General features: G+C 34.9%; 1 protein-coding gene across 1 annotated transcript; it reads left to right on the plus strand.

Moving 5' to 3' along the window:
- The first annotated feature begins 18,765 nt into the window (after positions 1 to 18,765).
- Positions 18,766 to 22,705, plus strand: LOC131951709 (uncharacterized). Its single transcript, XM_059314067.1, has 6 exons — positions 18,766 to 18,936; positions 19,678 to 19,746; positions 20,819 to 20,942; positions 21,453 to 21,552; positions 21,883 to 22,010; positions 22,422 to 22,705. Exons 1-6 carry the CDS (start codon positions 18,766 to 18,768, stop codon positions 22,703 to 22,705), a joined length of 876 nt encoding a protein of 291 aa, XP_059170050.1.
- Positions 22,706 to 26,328: the final 3,623 nt, after the last annotated feature.

Raw genomic sequence — 26,328 nt, forward strand, 5'->3', positions numbered from 1 at the left:
TTATTAGAATTTTAGGTAATTATTGATTTGTTTAATAATAAAATGTGTAGACATATACATATTTATATTAAGATATTGATAGTTTCCCCTTTTCGATTGTCTTAATAAATGTCCCAGGAATTATTATATAATTTTTTTTTACAAGGATTACGAAACAGATTATGCTGCGTTCATTGTTTTTTTGTTGTAATGTTGTATATATATATATATATATATATATATATATATATATATATATATATATATATATATATATATATATATAGAAGATATTTCAAATTCGGCGCCTTTTTTGCTATTTTCGCCCCCCCCCCCTACACCATAAACCTGGATACGCCTCTGTGCATAATATTTTGTTGACAACAAAACTGTATGCATCACATAATAAATAACACTTACATGCTATGCACCTAACAAACGAAGTGGTAACCCCGCTTGAAGATCCATCAATCACTCTAACTTTAAATGTGCATGTGGAGTTTTCATACATGTATCCCTCACATCTGGAGGGGTAATTTACTTTGCAAGCGGCGTCACAATCCTTTAGACAAAAGCATACAAAATAAAATATAATCTCCACCTCTAGAAATCACTAATCACTCATTATTACTCAAATGTGTGAATGCTTTTTTGAAGAGAATGATTAATCCCCGATGTTGTGATTATTCTGTTTTATTACTAGAAATAAAATGGGCCATAATATCAAATATGTTTATATACCATTAAAAAAAAAAAATCAGACGTTATAGTTTAGTCAGTTGTTACAACCGACTGTCCTATTGACTATTTCATCAAACATATTTTGAATAAAGACCTATAACAAATACATTGAATCTTTAATTTGTGTGTGTTTTAGGGGATAATACCAGAAATACAAATTTTAAATTTGGCTAAAGCTGAGAAGTACATTTACAAAAAGCCGTGTTTAACTTTTGCTCTATTGAAAAAACACTTAAGTTTACTATCACTACATTAAAGAAATTGCCTATTTTCAAGAAAAAAAAACATATTTACCAGATTTGTAATAGGTTGTGCTTGAACTAGAAAATGCGATTTTAGAGAGTAGAAAATTTGTTAAAAATTATAAATAAGTAAATAAATTGGCCTATATATATATATATATATATATATATATATATATATATATATATATATATATATATATATATATATATATATATATTTATTTATTTATTTATTTATTTATTTATTTATTTATATATATTTCTATTTATCATCATTTTCCTTTTCGTGCCAAAGACACATAGGGCAGATGAAAAAGAATCCATCTGCTTTACATATATATATATATATATATATATATATATTTATATATATATATATATATATCTTACCCAGTCTTTTACTGCAGATAAACGGATAGTTGTTGTAGCACCTGTCGTCGTTCCATCGATGTTTGTACTGGGCATATGGCAGCATGGTGGCGCAATCACTCCCCAGATTCCAATAGCTGGGCTCCAGTTGGTGTATGTCACACATGACCTGTCCGCCCATCTCCAGGCTCCTTCCCTGAGGTCATCACTCAAACCAATCCAGATCTCCGTTGTTAAGTTACTCAATTGGCCTTAAGTTTAAAAAAAAAGTAAAGATATATTAAGTTTATAATAAAGAAAAAGGTAAAGTTCCTTTTCCAACATGACGGTCAATGTGGCTAATGAGTTATAGACTTCTGTGACATCGGAATATAAGCAGATAATGTTGTCAACACTATACCCAGTAGCTTTTTATTCCTTGCCATTAATTAGGTACCATTCAGAGGTAGGTGAATTCAGGGATGATGTACCGACGTTAACTATGGTTATAACTCGATACTTTTGGGTTAGCAGTCGTATGCTCTACCACACAACCCAGGTTGTTATATGTGTGTAATGTATACCTAATGCAAATTACAAAATAAAGATTCAACACAGATTAAGATTAACCCGATGCTATTGTATGAGTTTAGTTTTAGAGTTTAGAAAGATTTACACATGAAATAACCGTGACACACAAAAAACAATACATGCTAATTCAAGTTATAAAAATAAATACCATGTTTGATATTTTTATAAATAATAGCGTGCCATTTTAAATAATTCACCTTAATTCTTATGCGACACATTATAGTATTGTTTGTCGTTTTTATTGTAATGTTGGACGTGATTTCCTCCAACATTATTCATTATAATATGTCAATTAGTTATTGGCCCTTGACTCTAATTTCAGCCTGCTTTTCGTTTTTGATTTAAGGGGGCAGTATCACCCAGACTAAGGGAGGGAAACAAAAATATTCACACAAAAAAACTATTCGACATACATATGTCAAAATTTTACAGCAGTAGTAACGTTTCATCTGCTATAATACAGTATATAAATTGTAGAGTATATGTATAGCAACATATTTTCAAAAAATTATTTTGTTAATATTTTATTACATTTTGAATTTTTTTGTGAACAATTTTTTGAAACCATAAGTAAAGTACTTAAAATTTGGTATAAACCTTCCTTGGGTTAATGACTTTAGATCAGGGGTCGGCAACCTTTTAAGACGGAAGAGCCAAAAGTTACAATTTTCAAAATTTCCCAGGTTTTAAAGAGCCACTATTTTTTTTTTATTTCAATATTTTATATTTTATTAGGATTAGGTAGATAAATATGAGTTGTTATTTAAAATAAATAGCTTCATATATGAAATAATATTTATTCATATAAAAACATACGCTTGTTTTGTCGGAATAATGAAATTAGTATTAAAAAAATAAAAATACAGGACTATCCCAATCCATTTTAGAAGCAAACTTTTTTTTTTCTTTACGGACACCACTGGCTCAGGAGATGTCTCCCGTTAGTCAGGCAGGTTTCAGCACCGCAAACTCCGACCAACTGGCTTGAATATTGGTTTGATTACCGTGTATCGGTCGCTTCTGTTCTTCGGCTATCATCTGACTTCCAGCCCACTGAACGCAGGGTGATCTAGTACCCCAATGCCCAATACCGCCCAGTACCCGGCTCAACAGTAGGAAGCTAATAACTAAAAAAACTTGGACAATGGACGGATGTTAGGGCTGGGCCCGGTGCTTAAGCGGCTGTACGTATACTTTCTACTGCACATATTTCTCAATGTTCTCTGATGAGTTTTTTCTTCTTTTTAAACTTGTGTTTCTTTACATTATAATATTTGTTATGAGTTTTGAAAATGAAATTATTTAAATATTACTTTTGTGCAAGGAGCTGGAGAGCCGCGTCTTGGCATCAAAAGAGCCGCATGCGGCTCGCGAGCCGCAGGTTGCCGACCCCTGCTTTAGACGGAACAAAAATCACAGCAATGTAATGAGGGATACATTTTTTAGAAAATATCAATTTATTTGGTCTGACTTTGAAAAATTCTAAAAATTGCAAAATTTGTCGCAATGGATATCTTCTAGTTCCAGCGATAGGCTATCCTGTTATGCATCTCCCAGTGTATTTTCAGCAGGAAGGGCCTAAATGTTGGCAAACCGCAGCCACAAATTACTTAGTAAAAATTTTTTGGTTAAATTATTTATAAAAAATGTTTGCATCATACCGTTAACTTTCTTTTATGTGCTTTTTTATAGCTCCTTATTAATTATTGTTATGGTAAAAAATGTATGTGTGTATGTGTAATTGTTTTTTTGGCACATTTTTTCGTCAATTTTCAAATGTCTGGGTGATACTGCCCCCTTAACGCGCTTACAGCTTGGTGTTTTCTAGGGTCTCCAAGAAGAGAATTATATATATAGATTGCTTCCATAGTTCTTGTCCACCCAAGAACAATCTACAAGGCAGCAGTTGTTTAATTTTCGAGTTTTCACTAATACATGTGTTTTTGTTCCAAGCTATCGAACTTCATCTGCCCAGTAGCGTAGCGAGGGGGGGGGGGGGGGGCGGGGGGGGGGGACATATGTCCCCCCGCCGACCTTAGGGGGCACCAAAATGGGTTGGAAAAATAAATTGAAAGGTTGAGGAGGTGCAAATCGAAAGTTTGAGGGGGGGGGGGGGATGGGGCAAATCGATATCTTGAGGGGGGTGCAAATCGAAAAGTTTGTCCCCGGGCACCGGGAAGGGTTGCTACGCCTCTGCATCTGCCCCAGGTTTCAAAATCAGGGGCCCGTTGTGTAATATTTAAATTAATGAGAAGAAATAAGCTAAAATCAAAGTGTAAAAAAATATACAAAACATTTTTAAAAACCTATATTTTAATTTTCGTTACTACAATACGCAAAACATAATGAACGTATTAATGAACGTCTTAAAGACGTTACAATTATTTTTTTTAAATGAACAATTATACATATAAAAAGCCTATTTAACGATTGTAAATGTAAGATTTTATCTACGTTAGATAACATTTTAAACGAGCTTGATTTTGTTGAAAAGTTTGCTAATATTTTAAACGAAAGTTTCTTGTACCTGTTAAGTATGCCTGTTCATCGGCGCTTGAGATTGTAACTAAATTCCCTCCAAAAGACACGCAGGCGTCCCTTGCATTAGTCCAGTTTTTAAAAGTAGAGGTTTCAAATCTGTAGCAGAAGTTGGTGCCTGCACGTAGTACCCATCCAGGGCCACAGTCTGGAAAGTTAAAGATGTTCTCATTTGTTACAGAAACAGTGAAAACACTGAACCAGGAATCAAACTGGAGACTTTTGTGTTATATGTCTACCCCTCTACCGCTATGTTGTTAGTGTTCATTTTTGAATAATTTATCATTATATATATATATATATATATATATATATATATATATATATATATATATATATATATATATACATTATATATATATATATATATACATTATATATATATATATATATATATATATATATATATATATATATATATATATATATATATATATAAATATATATATATATGTGTGTGTGTGTGTGTGTGTGTGTGTGTGTGTTTGTGTGGGTGTAGGATATGTATAAATAATTTAAAAATGGTATAAAACGCACAAATATGTACGTATAATATGGTTTTTTATACATTACTCTGGGTAGGGGCCAGTTCCCACGAAGTAATAGAACACTTCTGAAACACTTCTTATAATGAGGTTGGTGCTGTAAGCACTTACCCTGAGCATATGATATAGTGAAGAGCAAAACAAGAGCAGCTAATGTATTCATGATTTCTTGTTTTCTGCAGAGGAATTGAATTGTTTTTTTAAAGTATTTTTAAGAATCTCGCTAACGCTCTCTTAACAATCTAGTTAAACGTTACGAAACTATAATTATTAAAGTACTACAAATGAAAAATCATGCAAATGTGCAATATTCTTATAAATATAAAGGAGGCAAAAAAAAAACTAAAATGATATGTGGGGAATAAACGTACTTGTATCTTTAAAATAAAGGCGGAGGAGATAAAATTTCTAGGCACAATCGGACAAGCACCACTAAAGAGATGGTTTGGTTGCAGGAATTTTAGGTCGATTAAAACGAATAACTATATAAATAAATTACTATTTTTTTTCAATAAGATAAAAAAAATCAATTAAAAAATGAAAAGACAATTTCTAAAGTAATTGTTAAGAAAAAAATAATGTCGTCGAATTAGAGTAATATATTTATTTTTTATTGTTTTTTTCAGTAAATTGTCATTTTCTGAGATATTACGTTTGAGAGAAGGCAACATATTATATATATATATATATATATATATATATATATATATATATATATATATATATATATATATATATATATATATATTCATATACATATATATATATCCTTCACAAAATTACTTATTAACACATGTAAACGTTATAAAAATCTATTATAAAAAGAAGTTAACTTAATGTATTACATTTTTTGAATTACTAAATGTCAACCTTAAAATACTAGTTATAAAAAAAAATATTTTTGAAACTATCTAATACATTGCTTAAAGACAACAGTTCATAGTACTAACCAAATATTATTAGCGATTAAACTGCCAGATAATACTACAGCAGCGCATGCAGTCCTTTTTATACGTTAATTTTAAATCAGCTGCCAATCGTATTTCTATAAACCCACACGTTGTTAAAACCCAGAGGAGTGCGTGGGACTATTTTGAATAAGTTATACATGCAATACAAAAGAAATAGAATAAAATTATCTCACTCCCACACATTTTATAGACAACTCTTTTTAGTATAGGTACAGTTTTAATTTATTCTATATATAATTTTTAATTTATTCTATGTATATATATATATATATATATATATATATATATATATATATATATATATATATATATATATATATAATCAGATGTTAAAGTAATGTTTACGAGCTAAGTTTCCCAGCCCACTCTAATTAAACAACCGAATGGCTGAAGTTTCAAAGCGATCAATTTCACTTTCATACGTAATGGTCGATCCATGCAAAATACCCCAGTAATAAAACTGCTTAAGAATAAACCTCTTTGTTCAACGCTATTTGCACACATAAAAAAACAGCCACCGCGACGGTGGGGGCGACAGTGAGCGTAGGTGTCGTGCTGTCAAATTCAACCACACACGCCAAGCGACAAGAAAGAGATTTGGCTTCGGTGTATCAACTTTAAGCGCCTGTGACAAGACATTAAATCATCACCTGAAACGACCTTACATTATATCTACCTTGTTGTGTGGGAGAGGTTGATCAGGGTGTTAAAGTTTGTCCATATAAAATTAAATTTGCATGCTGTGCGTTTTTTTTTTTGAGTTATTAAGAACTAGCGTACCCGTCCCCGCGCGTTGCGATCAATTTCATAGAAGAAAGTCTAACGCAATATATAAGAAGGGTTTCATCAATTCTTAGACGCCTGATCTTGTTTTGTAAAAGTTAGTTATTTAAATGTAAACAATGCCTGCGCTTGAATCGTAAATATCGGGACACGTGTTTACCTACACTAACGCATGAAAATCTTGAATGTACGTTAATCACTAACAGAAATAATGCGGTGGAACACACTTTACTGACCGCCCATGTGTCAGTGACGTATAAGGGCGATCTGTGGATCCCCCGATTACACTACCGCAGAGGCGCTGCATACGGCCCCTGGCTCCTTAAAACTAACATAGGCGCCATAGTGCTCACATGATAACCCAGAGCGCCACATAGCATCCTGAAACAATTATACAGATTGCGCTATTCGCTTAAGTTACACAATTCACGCCTGATTCAATTTAGTGAGCGTTTGTAACGCCCCATCCTATTCATTGTCTATTACACTGTTTAGAACGAACGTAGTCGCCATAGCATTAAAGGGAAAGACCATGGCGCCAAATTGCATCCTGCCGGGGGGAGGGGGGGTTGCCCATTCAAAATTAAATCCCCCTTCCAGGAGTATTCTCAACATCTTCCCAAAGTTTCATGGCGATGTGATGAGAGGTGTAGTAATGCATAAAAGACAAACAGACATACACACACACAAATACAAATACATTGCTTTATATATATATATATATATATATATATATATATATATATATATATATATATATATATAATATTGATATAAATAGATAGATGACTCATTGCAGAGTGTACACACTGCTTCCTTATTATTAAACAAAAAAGTGTTCGTTGTGAGCAGATTTACACATCCCGTTAATATGAGTCGATTTTTTTAAATAGTTTATACTGAAGTGGGACTTCATTGAGTTTTTTCATCCATTTCTGTAACACATTACCAAAATAAAAATAACGGCTACAATTTAGTTTGTAGCATTATTAAAAAAAAGATCATTCCGTCATACATATCCGAAATCCTACTCCCACTCGCCTTACACCGAACCAAATTCTAAACTCCCTCCATTCTAGGAGGGTACGTCGTTTAAGAACAAACCCTATTGGATATGCGATATTCTTGCGTAGTCAGAAATAGCAAATCAGTATCTATATATATAATTCTCTTCTGGGAGCCGTTAGAAAACAAGCTGCAAGCGCGCCTTTGCAGTCCCCTCTCTTCCTCTCTATCGCTACCCCCCCCCCACCCCCCCACCACCACCCCTACATTGCCTGGTGAGTTGTAGTTCACTCTAAATGTTTACATTTTAAAACCATAGAGCCGGGTTTGGTGACGGCTATTAGGGGCAGATAATTTAGTTTGAAACGATTTTAAAAATAGAGGAGTTAACTAAGAGGAGGCTGCTTTCACGGGGGGGGGGGGGGTGGGGAAGGGGGGTTAGTGTTTTAAAGCACATATTTTCAGTGGCAGCATTGGTACTGTCGCATTCACAAATTATGAATTACTGAAAAGTAGAGAAAAAAAAAACAACTAAATAGCGGCGTATGATATGCCGCGGGTCGGCTCGTTGTTTTAAAGTAACTTCTGTTCAGAGATTCTTTCCGGCATCTCTTCAGTGGACCCATTCGTCCGAAGCACGACCACCTAACGTCTCCGCCCAACACCACCCTCTCGCCCCGCTCGAACAAAATATAATGTATATAGAATAATTTATATAGAATTTGTATGACTGTATATCAAATGTAATAACATATAAATAGAAAAAAATACTTTTAATTGTGTTCGCCACCTCCCTAAAAAAATTGACTTCCCCTGATAGCTTTAACTTCCACGCACCCACCCCCACATAAGGAGAAAATATCTGAAAATATCTGAAAATAAACCGGGAGTGATCTCCCCTAAACTTTCTCGAATATTCTAATATAACACTGCGTGGGATGGCAACTCGGAATATAGACATGATTTTTGTTTACTTAAACTTTTAAAAATAGAATAAAAACTAGTAGAAAAAACGATTTGCGCACCAAGCGAACGCCAAAACAAAATGTGCATAATAGTACGCAATATTATTAGTACTTTATAAATTTACATGCGTTTTTTGAGAATTCGGAATTAGCTAAACTTAGTACTTCCGGTCAACGGAAATTACTCAAAATTTGACAGAAGGTAGAGAATTTGATCTTTTACTTATATGTGAAATTTCATTTATCTATTTGAAATAGTACTCAAGTTATAGGCTTTTGAAAAATTCAAAGTAGAAAAAGTACCATATCCGGTTATCGGAAATCGCTCAAAAGTTGATAAGGATCTACGATTTTGATAAAATACCTATATATGAAATTTCATCAACCTAGCTGTAACAATACTTAAGTTATCGTGTTTACATACACACAGACACACACACACAGACACACACACACACAGACATACGGACAAGATTGCAAAATTATGTTTTTCCGTATCAGTGAGGTGTAAAACGTCGAGATTTGTAAAAATCTCGATTTTTTTATTTGCACGATTACAATACTTTCTCTATACTTCGTATATACGAGAAAGTAAAAAGCAGATTTTCTGCGTTAGAAATATCAATAGTTCACCAGAAAATCAACTTTCCCAGACGAATGGGAAGTCAGAGAGCCATTGATTTCGACCATAGATTTTCCACCCAACACCTTCGCTGTCATATTCCATATGCATAATACGGTGGACTTTCAAAGCTTATACATTATATGGAACACGTTTTTAATAAATAGCATAGATGGCATTTGGGGGGTTAGATGGATTAATAATTTTCAATTAATTTCAATGCCGCATTGAGATACGATTAAATTGAATCCGTAACACAGGGCAAAACTATTTTTTTTCATCTGACTCTAGATCTTTTTTCCGGTTTAAACCGAATTTTAAGCGCTCGTTCAAGATTAAGTGCACCCAGTGTCTTGGGGTTTCTCAAGCGTAAAGTCCGCCATATTGGGTGTCGTAGAGTAGGAGTAAATATGGCCGCAGTATAGTAGACGATGGTTTAAACAGCAATTATTGCACGCACATGGAATAGAGGCTGAGCTCTACAACAAGTGAAGCGATGAGGGGGTGGAGGTGGGAGGAGTTGAAGTTTTTGTCCTTAGAAATAATTCATACACATTCCGACCGATTCGAATTCAACTGGTGTCTCCACCCACGTCCACTTGCTACGTCATGGATGTTAGATAGGTTTAGGTTACCGAAATCTTACTCGACAGGTTTAGGTTACCGAGATCTTACTCGACACGTTTAGGTTACCGAAATCTTACTCGACAGGTTTAGGTTACCGAGATCTTACTTGACTGGTTTAGGTTACCGAAATCTTACTTGACTGGTGTAGGTTGCCGAAATCTCACTTGACTGGTGTAGGTTACCGAAATCTCACTTGACTGGTGTAGGTTACCGAAACTCTTAAAGATATCTCACAGAACAGAGGTCGTTGTGGGACGATTTACTGTTAGACAGGGGCGTACCGAGGGGGGGGGGGGGAGGTACATATGTCCCCGGGAGCCGAACCTAGGGGCACCAAAATAAGCTCATTTTTAGCTGCTATTTTGAATTATAAATAAAAAACATATATGGCGGGGGGGGGGGGGGGGCGTCAAATTGAAAGTTTGTCCCCGGGCGCCGGTAGGGGTTGCTACGCCTCTGCTGTGAGGGATTGTATGTGTAAATGTAGTGTTGACGAACCCCGTGACTGACCTAAAATATATTATGTTAGATGCACGTGATTTAAGGACGGCTTAAGTTTTGCTGGAATTTCAGGAGGACGATGTGGCCTAATTGAATAGAGCCAGCCTGGTAACACTTAAGTCTCGAGTTCGAGTTCGGGTTCAAGTCAATTATCGTCCTTGAGTCCAACCAGCTCTGATAGTTAATTTACTCACGTTAAGGGAAAGCAGTGGCGTCAGGGCATATTGCTGATAGCATTATCCCTTCATATGCCGAGATCTCTGAAAGAGATTAACACTAATGCATCTGCCCATGTGTCTTGGACAAGAAACGGGAAAAGATTATGACCTGAGTTTGAGAATTCTAACAATTGGATTTGTGTTTAAAAGAATGTGTGTTGTTTAATAATAATGTAGTCGTGTTTCTTTCAAACATTAGTTTGGGTGGAGGTATTTTAAAACTGCGAACGGACTATTCTGTAAATTTTTATTTAAATTTAACTCGTATTTCTGTTCGTCTAGAAATGTGGCAGTTCTCCTCCTCCCATCCCCCCATTCGTCGATGAATGACTAAAAATCAATGATGATGACGAAATGATTGGTAGGGAAATGAAAAAAGGGAGCTTAAGGTTAGAAGAAATGTTAGAATGTTAGAAGAAATTGATTTCCTTTTTGTATCCAAAACATTTGCGTTAATAATCATTCCAACAAGTTTTTCTATTATTAGACGATCGTCGAACTTGGTCAACATTGACTTACTTGACGTGACTCAATCATGATATGCTATCGAAGAACTTTTGACGGCAGTTACACCTGTCTACCGGACTTAGTTTTAGGCAGCTCTCTTTATTTGATCCTCTTGATTTTCCTTCCACAATCTTACTCAATGATTGTTTTGTCGGGCCTTCTTTTCTTTTGGGGTCATCCATTTATGATGTAAACACGGGGGAGGTGGGCGGGGATCCGAAAAAAAATCGACTTTGGTGGACGCGTGTGGACTGGGGGGGCGGGGGGAGGGGGTTCGGGTCAATGTGGATGTCCACGTGCAGAATTAAACCACAAAATACTGAAATTTGATAAATTAAAAGATACATTTTAAAATGCCAATAAAATGTAGACTATACAATAATTAAATCGGCAGTAAATGTATCAGTAATGTAGATGTTTACCACCCACGATTGGTGTTTCAAGTTTATTTTTAAACATTTCAAACAATTGAATCTAAATCATAGTAGGCCTACATTATTATTTTGTGTCAAAGCCTAAGATGATGTAGATCTACTCTTTTTTTTCAAAGGACAAAACTCAAAACAACCACGTTACAATTACATATGTAAGTATCAGTGTGTGTATAAAGTGCAGTGTTTTTTCCAGACTTTGTTCTCCGAGGGAATGGCACTTGAAATTATTGGGGGTTAGACTTTTTTCTGGGGGGGGGGGGCGGACAATGTTAAATGTATATATTTTCTATATAAATTCCATTTCGTTCGGGGGGGGGGGGGGCGGCGGTAGACTTTCTTTTGGGGGAGAGGGGGGGAGTCATGCACCCCACCCCCCCCCCCCCCCCCCCCCGAAGAGATACCACGAAGAAACTGTGATAACGTGCTCGCTTGGTAAGGTGAGTAGGGCTAACGATAAGCTCGTCCACAAAAAAGGGGCAGAGGCGTTTTGTTATGGAAAAACATGCATCGTAAAATTGAGTAAAAGTACTATTAATACATCACGTTGATTAGCCGAATTTACCCGAACCTATATAGTGGTTGTTTGCAAGACAGACACAGATGCCAGCAAATCGGACTACAGCATTTTCAATTTAAAAAAAAAAAAAGATGCATCACTGCCTGCGATCTCTGACTTTTTATAACAAATAGTGGTTAAAATAGCCATTAAAAATCGAGAGGCAGGGTATATAGCTTCCATGCGCGATCACTCTTTCAATAAAGAGCACGTTTAGACAGTCTTAGCACATTCACCCGGTACGTTAACACGTCGTAGACTTACGGACATCTTGGAAAAAGTTTAACTCATAATTATTATTTAGGACTAGTAATCGTTGTTACCGAAAATATCAAATCCCTATTTTACTTTATTAATGTACACATTGCATGTAAATGAATTAGTAATTTTGTAGCATGTATTGAGAGGTCTATTAATTTTTTGTGGACGTCCTCAAATGGGGAGGGGAGTGGGGGCGGGTTTGTCGAAAGTTGAGGTGTGTGGACAAGGGAGGGGGAAGGGGAGGGGGTCTAAAATCACAATATTTTTTTGTAGACGTCATAAATGGACTCCCCCTTTCCTCTGCGGGCTCCAGGTTAGAGACTGCCTCATGATGATTTCGTCTTGTCTTTTGTTGCTGAGCCGGCCCGTCCTCATTTGCGTGTTTTTTTTATGAATTTATATTGTAAAATACATAACGCAAGATTTTATTTAGCTAAATCCAATCGTAGGCAAGGCTAATATCATAAGGTTTTATAACCAGTCATCCGCGGGGAATCGCTGAGTATAAAATAAATGATCACGTCTCGCACGGAGTAATTGCCTCGATGTTTACACAGCAACACACAATTTCAATACAACGGCGCGATCATTGACGTTGTCGAAAGTCATAGTTACGACCTATGGTATGATCGAAGGGAGTGGGTGGTTAATGGGAGTACGGTTATGGTAATGTTTTAGTGAGACGTATAGGTTAAAGGTAAATTCGTTATGTTTAATTTTAAACATCTAGATGGAAGGCACGAGTTGGTAAAATGTATTCTCATATAGAGTTGTGTGAAATAGTATGAACAGGTGTGGACAGGTTTAGACATATAAACTACTCGTTAAGAAACAGCTGAATCTTTATATTTTATATATATATATATATATATATATATATATATATATATATATATATATATATATATATATATATAAATAAAAATAAAAATAAAAATATAAATATAAATATAAATATAAATATAAATATAAATATAAATATATAAATATATATATATATATATATATATATATATATATATATATATATATATATATATATATATATATATATATAATGAAGATCTAAAATAAAGTGTGTTTCTTTTAAATTCCATATAGAAATGATTATACGTTTTAGGAAAAGCCTGTTTTAATTAATCCTTTTTTGTCTATCTCAGGCTTTAGCTTCAAACAATTGCTAATTCAAATTAGAAAAAACTCTGTAAAAATTGCTATTCTCTTTGGATTTACTTTTCCTATCTTTCATGATAAACTGCAATTCATTTTTTTTTCACAGCCGATTGTATTATAGTTCATTAAGTACCAGAATACTGTGTATTTCTACCGTGCATCTTTTCAGCCAATCCTGAAATTATTTTCGTTTTTGTCTTCATATTGCTGAACTAATGAGTTCATGCGTCCTTTCATGGTTGATTGCGTTTAACAGCTAGCTGGTTTCATTTAAAGTTCGCTATGCTCCAGTGGTTTCGGTAGGACTCCGTAGGCGTCTACTGATGTATTCAAATGTGTGAATTTTTACTAAAGACTTTTTTATTAAAAAAGAGTCAGGTTTTAAAAAACTGTAAAGTACGTAATTTTATAGTCAGCCAAACTGTATATTAAACGGATTGTATAAAGTGGCTTAAACTTATTATTTTATCTTCATGATATTCATTCGTAATGTTTCTCAAACATAACTGAGCATTTCTTGTCAACATATTGTGCTCCATATTTCCCGTTCACTCAGATTTCAGCTTGCGTTATTAGTACACCCGCTGAATCAAGTAAAACATATTTTAAATTAATAATAATTAATGTGCATATATTATTTCTATTTAGGGGTCATCCTTTAATTACTTCACGCTTTTTTTTTAACCTCCCCCCTACCCTTCGTCACACATCATCACAAAATGCCAGACCCCCACCCCCTAAAATGAGGTCACACCTTAGCCTACAACCCCCCTCAAAATTGCAGTTGAATTTTTCTTAAAATACGATACGTTTCAAAAATAAAGTCTGAATTATGTCAACATAGAGTATTTTAATCAATTCGTATTAAAATTTATTAAATCAGTTTTCTAAAACGCCAAATAACGGCTAAAACTCGTTTTCTAACATTGCTGTTTTATAATGCAAAAGTTTGACGTCACACCATCTGACCCCCCCCCCTCATCACACACCGTCACAAAGTTACGGACCCCTACTCCCCGTTCGAGTGGGACGTCATTTATGGACGACCCCTTAAAGCAATGTTTTATTTTTAATTTATAGAAAATCGATATGTTATAATCCCTTATAAACTTCCAGACTTTTTCAATTTTGAATTGCGACTATGAATTAACGCGATTCGTCGTAATGGTCTTTACTTAGTTAGGCAGATCATAGTAAAAATAAAACATTGTATTTCTATTATAATATCGTATCTTGAATATTGCAGGTAGTAGAATGTTATCTTACTGATGGGGTACTTGAACACTACACAAGTGTCTACGTAATTATAAAACGTTATATTTAACAATATATAGTTTCGTATATAGTTTCATTTTTACACAATCATCTAGAGCATGGGTTCCCAAACTTGGGGTCGCGACCCCCAGGATGGTCGCATGGGGCTTTCTGGGGGTTCGCCAACTGGTAGACTAAACCCTAGCAATGAAAAAAACAGATATATATTTAGAAACATATCTGAAATTCGGCTTTATTAAAATCACTGGAAATGGAATAGAGAAGAAACAATGTGTACTGTTGTTCTCAGCCATGAGTCTATGAAACCTTCTAAACTAAAACGTCATTTTGAGACGTCATTCGGAACACAAAAAAAGATATGGAGTTCTCTCGTCGACATGAAGCAAGTGGCAAACGTCAGAGACTTGATCGAACAGGAAGTTTTCTTCAAAGAAACACATCATTAGTGCAAGCATCATATGAAGTCGCATTAGAAATTGCCACGCAAAAAAACAACTCACACAATTTGAGAAAATCTCATCGAACCGTGCATGTTGTAGATGGTGAAATTCATTCTTAGTGATTCCAGTGCAGTAAAAATTCAACAAATATCTCTGTCTAATAATGCTATAAAGCGGCATTTAGCAGACATGTCCGTAGATGTAAAAAAAAGAAATTTTGAATAAAATCAAATTTCATCGATTTTTGATTTTCAAGTTGATGAATCAACACACGTGAGTTCGTGTTCGCAGTTGCTTGTCTGAGAAATATATTCATTCAGATGATAGCAAAGAAGAGTTGCTATTTTGTGAAGATATAATGAAGAAAATAAATACGTTTTTTTTAAAACTGGATGATTAAAATGAGAAAACAGCTGCAGGGTTTGTACGGATGGTGCGTCATGTTTGGGTCAAAATAAGGCTTTCAGAAAAAAAGTAAAAGAGTTAGCTCCCTAATGAAGGGGAATCCACTGCATGATTCACCAGTATGCCCTCGCCAGCAAGACTCTTCCAACTCCATTGCTAATAAAAGTCGTAATTTTTTTTTTAATCTGGAGCCCTAAACACCCGTCTGTTTCAAGAACTGTGCAAAGACATGAATAAAGATCACGAGGTTATACACTATAGTAAGCTTACTGTCAATAGGAATTGTGAATCGTGTTTTTGAATTGACATATGAAATCAAGTTGTTCTTGGTAGTACAAAGGAAACAAGACATATTGATATTCATTAACGACAAAGAGTGGTTGGAGAGAGTAGCATACCTAGCAGATATATTCGAACATCAACATAAGCTTAACTTGAAGCTTCATGGGAAATGAACGAATATTATCTCTTTTCATGATAATCTCTTGGCAAGTTTATCAAAACTTCAAATTTGGCAAAGAAAAATACGTATTGGAAATATTGCCATGTTTGAGAAACTCTGCAGTGTGGTAGATGTTTCTGATTGTGACATAAATAAAATTTGGAAAGAGGATTCTGTGCATCTTGAATTTCTTGAAAACGAACTGCGGCGTTATTTTCCCTGAGCTGAAAGAAGAAGAATCCTCATTGTCTCGTGAACCATTCTCTGCTTCCCTTGATGTTGCCAGCATTCCCGTTGAATTACAAAAAGAATTCTTAAAATTGCGGAATGATTCCGCGTATCTAATCGTATTAAATGAAAAACTGCTCAAACAATTTTGGTGTAGTATGTACCATTTATACCCAAACGTGAATCGATTGCCTTTTGAGTTTCAATTCCTTTTGTGTCTACATATCTTTGCGAGAATAGATTTTCAACACTTCTCCAATTAAAAACAAAACAAAGAAATAAATAAATTAAATGCTGAGAAGGATATGAGGTTGGCGTTAACAAAAACTCAACCGTGAATGTTGAGCCTAAAGAATAGCATGCAATTTCAGCCATCGCTTTTAATAGTTATCAAGAATGATTCATATTGAAATTCTACAGAAAATCGTATTTTAGTGCTTATTAATTTCCTAACGAATTTTGACTTTTTATTTCTGTGGGGGTCGCGGGTCACTTACTTTTTATAAAAGGTGGTCACCACTCGAGAAAGTTTGGGAACCACTGATCTAGGGAAAATTTCATTTAATCAAGTTTTGTAATAGGTTAACCGGGACCTAGTAACTAATATACAACATTTCGCTGCCGAATAAGGATTCATATTCCAAGGGAAACAATCTTGGTTTTATAGTCATTTTAATTGTACACTATAGTCGATGTGCCTCTATATACTACGCTTAACATGATTACTCTTTAAAGGTAGATAATCCATTTTAAATCAAGCGTTTACCGAAGTTAACTCCCTTTAATCCAAGGAAAATCCCATTTTCATTTCAATTAAAAACTAATTGTTACTAAGTATAAATTCAAACAATAAAAACATAATCTTGTATTATATTAATATTATCAATGATATTACCTTAATATTAATGTTAAAAAACTAAACAATCAATATTTCGTAGAGAAGATGGTAGATAATTAAGAAGACATACTGATTTGTTTTACTTTCTCGTATAGAGGAAATATTGTAATCATGCAAAAAATCGAAAAACATAAAAACGACGAATTCTTGTCAACAGAGCAAAATAGTATTAGGAACTTCTAAAGCTAAACTAGTTGTATTTATACTTATTATAAGGTATACCATTCGTTTTTAATCTACATATCTATATTTGCTTTATCTATGTTTTATTTAGTAATTCATAATTCTAAACTGTTAAATAATCAACGTTGGTCTGTTCAGAACAGTTGACTAACGAAATGAGAAATAAAAATATACAGTCAAAAAATTTGTTATGATAAACTAATTACACTGTAATTAACAACCTGCTGATCTTTATAGTACTTAAAACTGAACTATTTTTAGGTTGAAAGGCCTAGTAAATCAAGATACCTTGATTATTACAGGACTGAACAGCATAAGGCAAATCTTCTAAGAAGAGATACTTTAAATTGCATCAAATAACATCATGGTTTATTTCGTCTTTTTTTAATGTTATACAATACGTTTAATTACAATTAGTTTATTTTCTACGTGTTAAACGAGTTATTTACTCGCCAACCCAGAACAAATCCTTGCGAGTTTTGTATGGGGAAAAAGGAACCCCCCCCCCCACCCACCTTCCTGAAACAAGTTCTTAGAACGGGTTCTCGCATCACTGACTTTTTTTACAGTTACTACTAAATCTGTTCCGGACTGTCGCTCTCTCACACACACACACACAAACACACACACACACACACACACACACATATATATATATATATATATATATATATATATATATATATATATATATATATATATATATACATACATATAAGGGTCACAAGATTGAAAGTTCACCCCTGGCACCAGGAAGTGTAGCTACGCCTCGGCGCTCAACCATCCACCTCCACTTTTATCTACCACTTGCCGTAAACCCTAAAAGCCTTTATGATGTAAGGTTATTGTGACACAAATTAAGTATAAGTGCCCACCATATGTCCCCTTTCTTCCTACAACTTACCTGACTCTCAAGAAGGGTTGTACAAAACGTGTGAGCGTAGCCCGCATCTCTCGCTTTTGATCTCCTAGACAGGTTTGACACTTAAAATGCCCCCCCCCCTCCACCTCCTACTGAGAAAAAATCATAAAAGATGGGGCAGTGACAAGTCAAGTTGTAAATTGTCTGTCTTTTATTTACCTTCAGCAGGTGTTCAGGAAAACTGAAATTATTTGTCAAAACAAGCCATAAATACGTGCAAATAGTTTATCTGTACATTAAAAAAGCGAATTTTTTTCCCTTTAACATACCATATTTTAACCTTATGTAGTTTGTATCCTTACAGCGCAGAAAGCGTGCACACTGTACAGTGTAAACAAGTACCCAGTTTGAAGCGCCTGATTATGTATGAGTTAAACAGCCATGAAGATCACACATCTTTTCTCGCTGGTCTTGCTGATGAAGAGTTCTATGTTGCTTCCGTCACAGCTGATGAAGAGGCTTACATTTTCTTGACTTGCGGCAGCACCGACTACTCAAAGGTGGTGCCAAGAACACACAGGCAGAACTGCAAGGTTAGGGTTTGACCAGCTTAGGGACCTAGCATTTGTAAAATGATTTACCGCGTAAAAAAGTTATGCAAATGTCATTAAGAATAACATTTACTGTTATAAGCCAGATGTCAGTCAGTAAGTAGTCAGTCATTAGTCAGTCAGTCAGTAGGCGGTCAGTCATTTGTCTGTGGTCAGTCAGTGAATGTCAGTTAGTCATTTAGTGGGCAGTCAGTCAGGGGTCTGTTGTCAGTGGTGAGTTAGTGAGTCAGTCAGTGTTCAGTGATTAGTGGTTAATGGTCAGTGGTCAGTGGTCAATGGTCAATGGTCAGTGGTCAGTGGTCAGTGGTCAGTCACTCAGTAGTCAGTGAGTCAGTGAGATTGTGATCAGGGTCAGTCAGTCAGTGGTCAGTAGTCAGTCAGTTAGTGGTGAGTGAGTCAGTGGTCAGTGGTCAGTCTGTCAGTGTCAATGCTCAGTGGTCAGTCAGTGAGTGGTCAGTCGTCAGTCTGTCAGTGGTAAGTAAGCCAGTGGTCAGCCAGTCAGCTAGTAGTCAGTGGTTATTCTGCAAGTGGTCAGTCAGACAGCGGTCAGTCAGTCATTGGTCCGCCAATAGTCAGTCAACCAATAGTTAGACAGTTAGTGGCTAGTCAGCTGTCAGTCAGCCATTAGACAACCCTTAAATATGCTCAGCAATTTAAATTATGTGTATTGTTTACTTAGTTAAAACTCTTTAACATAATTTTGCAATTACTTTTCGAAATCAGGCTTTTGATAATGGTACAGTTACAAGGCGAATAAAGACAATAATTAGCGGAGCACAGCCCATCAAAAGGGTAAAGAATAAGAATGAGGAGTTTTTAATATTAGACAGGTCCTGATAAAAAAAATTTACAAAATGTATGGCCTATGTAGATGATTTCAACCTATACGTTGTTATAAACGCTTTTATAAATTAGAGTGTTTATTTTTAACCTGACTTGCAACTAATGCATGTATACGTTTTATTATAATTTTCTTTAAATAATAATTAGTGTGTGTTTGAACTCCTGGACATCATTTGTGACGAGTGCATGGCGATGTATGGGTCTACAGACATGAGTACACTGTCATTGGTCTGATCACAAGAGATATGAAGGTGAGAGAAGAATCAGAAGAATATTCATTGGGTTTTTTGCCAACGTTTTCCATCTAGTAATGGACAACGTGGCTTAGGCCTAGGAGGCAGAGTGCTCGTTTGCTTACCTGAAAGTTTAGAGTTGAAATCCGGGTCCGTCAGAAGAATGTCTCTGAGTCCAACTGATGGGTTCCAAAACTCATGTGAGGGAAAGTAAAGGTGGCTGGGTTAGATGCTGGCCACACCTTCACTTTCTATGCCGAGGTCAAGAGACATAAGAACTCTACTTCATCATCCTGATCTAAAGAGGATTATTTACTTCTTTATTACCAATCGAGTGATAATTATTGTCAGAAAATATCTTAACCAAAGATGTCCAATGTGTTTCTAGAAAAAGAAATATAATATTCTAACAAAGATATGTGACTGTATGTAGATGTTTGTTATCGAAAAGGACTTATATCTTTCCTAATATGAAGTGTAATATGATTATAGGACTATTAAGGTATTTGTAAAAACATCGGGTGGTATCTGCCTATGATCATTATACTATTTTCTCGTCTGCGCCCAAAACACATGGGGTGGGTGAAGTGGAGTTATTCTGTTTTAGTGATCTCGGTATAGTTAGGGATAGTGTGGTCAGCCTTAAGCACAGCGGCCTCACGCGAGTCAGGTACACATCAGAGCTATATCGACACAGGGACGTTCAAGAGACTCTGTTCCTGTATCCGAAATCAAAACTTTCGGGTTAGAAGTCGTAAACCAGTGGTACTATTTGTATGTATCACCAGGACACAGTGAAGGATTGCTACACCGGTGATCGTCTGGTAGGCAATGCCCAAATGAAGATTGTGGACGAGAAAACTAATACGGTAATCACGTCCAAAAACCGCGCTGGGAAATTGCTGTTTAAAGGTAAGTAAATGTATAATATATGCACGTTATCTAAGTTTACGATAATTAAATACCAATTTATTGAACTTTTTACCAGGTTTTCAATGAGTCACTATGCTTGCATTCGAAAAAAAATTTAAAACCAGGTCGACCAAAATAAGCGACGGATACACGGTAATCATATCGTTATCTAAGCCAGTTAGTCGAAATTTGCCGTGTTGAGGCCTGCCTGGCTAATGGGAGACAACTCCTGAACCGATGAAGTCCGTAAAGAAAGAAAAAAAAAACAGGCTAGCCGTTGGAGTTTCGTATGATGTAAATAGAAACAACCGTTTAATGATCAAAACATGTCTGATATAATTATTGTTTCTATATTGAAATAATAAATAGTCTGAAAAAAAAAACAGTTCTTAAAACAGGACAATTCAAGTCAAACTGGTGCTGACATATCATTAAAGGATTTTAAAACTTGGCCACTTTTACAAAAAGTATTATGTATGTGAAATTCACCCTACCCCGTATTTGTTTCAGGTGGGACGGTCTTGCGTCATTACAAGGGTGTTGATTCTTCCACCAGTGGCGCCTTTACAGAAGACGGATGGTTCGATTCAAGTGATATGGGATATGTCGAGTAGGTCCTAGTTTCATTACAGCAAATGTATTTCACGAGAGCAAGCAATTCTCGATAAATACGAGCAGTGTTAAGTGTTCGAGTATTAAATAATGCTCAGTATGAAGGGTTATGTAGGTGTGTATGTGGGTATGAGTATGTCTGAATATAATTTAAATTTAAATGTGTGCATATATTTATGTTTATATGTGAATGTGTGTACAATATTTATATACGTAAGTATATGAGTATTTATATATTTGTATATGTGTATTTAAACAACCTATGTTTACTTCTTAAATTAAGAAGTTAATTTTAGCCAGCAAAAAATTATTTGTGATTTTCCATTAGTGAATCTCGCGGTCTGGTCGTCATTGGGAGGACTTCAGATTTCATCACGTCTGGCTCTGCTGTGGTCCACCCCCAGTGGCTGGAGGAGTGGATCATGAAATTGCCCGGGGGTCGCCTCAGTCATCGTTGTAGGTATGTTACATGTGTTTCTTACACTGGGCTGTCAAATTCATGTTTGCTAATGGTGATATCACCTTTACTAAATCTAGTAGTTGATCCTATTTCTACCTGCAAATCTAATATATGACTTAATTTCTTCCTTTCCAATATGTTACATTCGTTTCGTTAACTGAAGTATCAAATTCATGTTCGCCAATGTTGGTATCATCACTACCAAATCTAGTAGTATGTTTACTACCAAATTTAGTATTATCTCTCCTACCAAATTTAGTAGTATTTCTACTAGCAATTCGATTTTTTTAATTACTTTCTTCTGCACCAAATATATGTGATTTATTCATTTTTTCTTTATCCCGGATAAACTGTTCCAATTAGGGATATTTAAATTATTATATTAACGTTTAAATGTACGTGTTAAGACGATATTAACAAAGGCATCACAATACCCCCAGGAATTCCGCACCCAGTCAAGGTCAATGAACTGTGTGTTTGTGTTGTCAGGGAGAAATCTGCAAACCTGACAGAACAGGATCTGCATACGTTTTGTAACCAGATGTACTTCGATACCCACATCTCCCCAGAAGAGGTTCCGGAAAAATTCTTTTTCACTGAATCATTTCCGCTGACCTCCACGGGAAAAACGTGGAGAAAAATGATGGAAAAACAGGCCACTGAACACTTCCAACAGCTAACAATTTCATGATTCGACAAAACAGGCCACTGAACACTTCCAACGCTATAAATGTTAAGGTTTTTACAAAACAGGCCACTGAACACTTCCAACGCTATAAATGTTAAGGTTTTTACAAAACAGGCCACTGAACACTTCCAACAGCTAACAATTTCATGATTCGACAAAACTGGCCACTGAACACTTCCAACGCTATAAATGTTAAGGTTTTTACAAAACAGGCCACTGAACACTTCCAACAGCTAACAATTTCATGATTCGACAAAACTGGCCACTGAACACTTCCAACGCTATAAATGTTAAGGTTTTTACAAAACAGGCCACTGAACACTTCCAACGCTATAAATGTTAAGGTTTTTACAAAACAGGCCACTGAACACTTCCAACGCTATAAATGTTAAGGTTTTTACAAAACAGGCCACTGAACACTTCCAACGCTATAAATGTTAAGGTTTTTACAAAACAGGCCAATGAACACTTCCAACGCTATAAATGTTAAGGTTTTTACAAAACAGGCCACTGAACACTTCTAACGCTATAATATAAATGTTAAGGTTTTGACAAAACAGGCCACTGAACACTTCAAACGCTAACAGTTTTACGATTTGACACGCACCCACAGACTGAAAGAAAGCCATACATCAAACATACATAGGTGAATTAAATTAAAGTTTTTAGAACAGACAAGAAGTTTTCCGTTTACCCCTCGCTTACTATTCCACCATTATTTTTGCTTTGATTTGTCCAGGTATATTGACATTTTTTTTTTTAAATTTTACGTTCCGTTAAGTGTGGTCAATCCGTTGCCGTTTTCTGTGAACGTATCTATCTTTAATAGCTCAAGGTTTAATTAAAACTGCCCGCAAAGATGGCTTGACTTATTTTAAACTTGAAAATGAATGTTTTTAAAGATAACACTTTTTAAACTACTTAAACAAGTTCTCAAAAACAAATTTTGTGTTAAAGAAAAACATTGTCTTGAAGATTAGAGATGTAAATATTGTTACCATTGTTTTTTAACACGCGTATGGGTAAACTTTTTATTTAATACTCATATATTAGAACTAAATAATTATAAACGTTTGTGTTTTTGAACACCTGTTTAAATACAGTATGCTTCTATTCCTTTTTTAATCAAACAGATATTTTTTTTAAACCAGTTGTAATTGTATCGCAAAACTGTTTTCTTATACATATTTCAATGTTTTGAAATTTATTCTAGGTTGCATTAGCATTTGTCGTTGTGTAAAATGTGTAAAACATTTATGAATGTCGAATTCGTTTATTACAGAAATTAAGTTTAATTATTGTTTTAAATTATTTGTTGTTTTTTTTTAAATTTGTTTTTAAATGTATTTGTTTGCACGTTTGAACATAAAGCTTATTGGGTGAGTAGAGCTGTTGTTGGCCAATATTTCAGAGATGGATGACTGTAGTGGGCCAATAATTTAGTGGTGGAGAAGTTGGCCAAATCTTTTTTTAGTGACGGAGGACTTTAGTTGGCTACATCTTTTTTTTGTGGTGGAGGACACTTGGCCAATACGTTAGTGGTGGAGCACACTTGTTGGCCAAATATTTGCTATTCGAGTACTCTAGTTAGCAAATGATTTAGCGGTGGACAATTGTAGTCGGCCAATAATTTAGCGGTGGAGGAGTGTAGTTGGCCAAATCTTTTTTAGTGGTGGAGGAGTGTAGTTGGCCAAATTTTTTTAGTGGTGGAGGACTATAGTTGGCCAAATCTTTAGTGCAGATCTATTTACATTCAGTGCAACAACTTATCCTGTATTTTCTAATAATTCTCTTATAATAGAAACAATGTTCTAAAATGCATCTAAATTTAGCATGCCGAATCCTATTTTTTTACACGGCAATATTTGAGTAGAGATCAAATCAGTATTTACAAATTGGGTTTGAATCTTCTAGATACAAGATTTTTTTTAATTCAAAGTTTGGTTGTGTTGTGTATATCTTCAGATCAATTCAGTTACTTAAACACAAGTAAAGTAATATCCTGACCAGCCTAACATAGAAATATAACACATTATTTCAGTAATTATTTTACACCGTTAGTAAGATTCGGACTTGGCATTCATTGTATGGATGAAAAGTTTATGAATTTCTGTGACCTCGGTATATGAGGTATAATAAGGTAAGTTACTACCTAACAGCCTTTGCTTTCCCGAACGTAAGTTATGTACACACTGGTACTAGGAAGTACTACAGACGTGGGTCCGGGATCCGAACTCACGACATAAAGTATGGTATTCTTGCACTCTTTCACATTCACACCACCTCACCCACATGTATTAAATCGTTTAAAAAAAATCAATGCAACTCAACAATATGGGAGGCTCTTGGGTTTTAATTAATCTAAATATTTACATTTAAAAGGTTGGTGTTTTGTTCATAATAGCGTAAACATTCAAATATTTTTAGTTAGTATTACTATTGGGACTAATTTATTACAAAGTGTCATGTTTTTAACATCATTTTTCATTAAAAAAAACTTCTCTATATTAATTACTATTTATTAAAACCTCAATATGTTTTTATAATGAAAAGAAACTAATGAACATAATGAATTAATTACATTGAATATTTAATGACTGTTGATCAACTTGGCGACTATATAAATACTAGAAGACGTGTCTGATTGATGGCTTTTGATTCACTTCATTTAGCTGAAACAAAATAAATAAAAGAGAAAACATTACAATACATATTAAAATGAAATAATACACACTTATATAATGATAAAACATGAAACATCTGCAGATTATTGCTCTATAACATTTACATTAAGGACATAATACGAACTGAAATATTATGTCAATGCTGCGATTCTCAGAAAGAAATTAAATTTTAGATTTATAAATTGTTTTTTTTTTTTATTATCATTAAAATACAAATACGGCGTATCTAGTTTAGCTTAGAAAACTTACTGATGCGGAAACATCTCTCCGCTGTGCTTCATGTACTTTTTTCCTGAACAGAAACAAATAATTTAATTATAGCATATTATAGAATATCCGAAAATAGAACTCTAAATCAGTATATTTTAGAATCAGTTTTACACGAATAATTTTTGTTTTGCGTCTGGTTTTCCAGAAACTCTATTGAAATTCCGAGTTAAAAAAAATATAGAGCTTACTCAGTTTATCAAAGCCGTGGTGTCTGTCTCTTCTTGTGTCTCTCCATTTTTTCGTGATGGTTTTTTTAGTTGTCGTGGTTGTTTTTCTTGTAGTTGTGGTTTTTCTAGCAGTGGTGGTTGCCACTCTAGGTGTAACAGTTACGGTAATTGTTGGTTTAGTTGTTCTAGTTGTTGGTGTGGTAGTGGTGGTAGATTGTGCAGTTGTGGTAGTAAGTCGTGTAGTTGTTCTAGTTGTAGGTCTGGCGGTAGTTGTAGTTTGTGTAGTTGTTGTAGTTGGTGGTGTAGTAGTTGTAGTTGGCCTTGCAGTAGTGGTTTTTAATTTTGAGGGTTCCCTTCGGCAGCTGGAGTGATTCAATCTGAAGGGTGAAATGACAGGTATTGCATTTATGGGGACAAGGAGTGGTGCCAAATCTGGTGGTGGTAGTGGGTGGCAGGCGGCTGCGAACTAAAAGGTCGCTAAGATTGCGTTCCCTTCTATAAACAA

Source organism: Physella acuta, unplaced genomic scaffold (assembly GCF_028476545.2).
Source record: "Physella acuta isolate Inbredline_101_S28 unplaced genomic scaffold, ASM2847654v3 ptg000822l, whole genome shotgun sequence".
Lineage (NCBI taxonomy): Eukaryota > Metazoa > Mollusca > Gastropoda > Physidae > Physella > Physella acuta.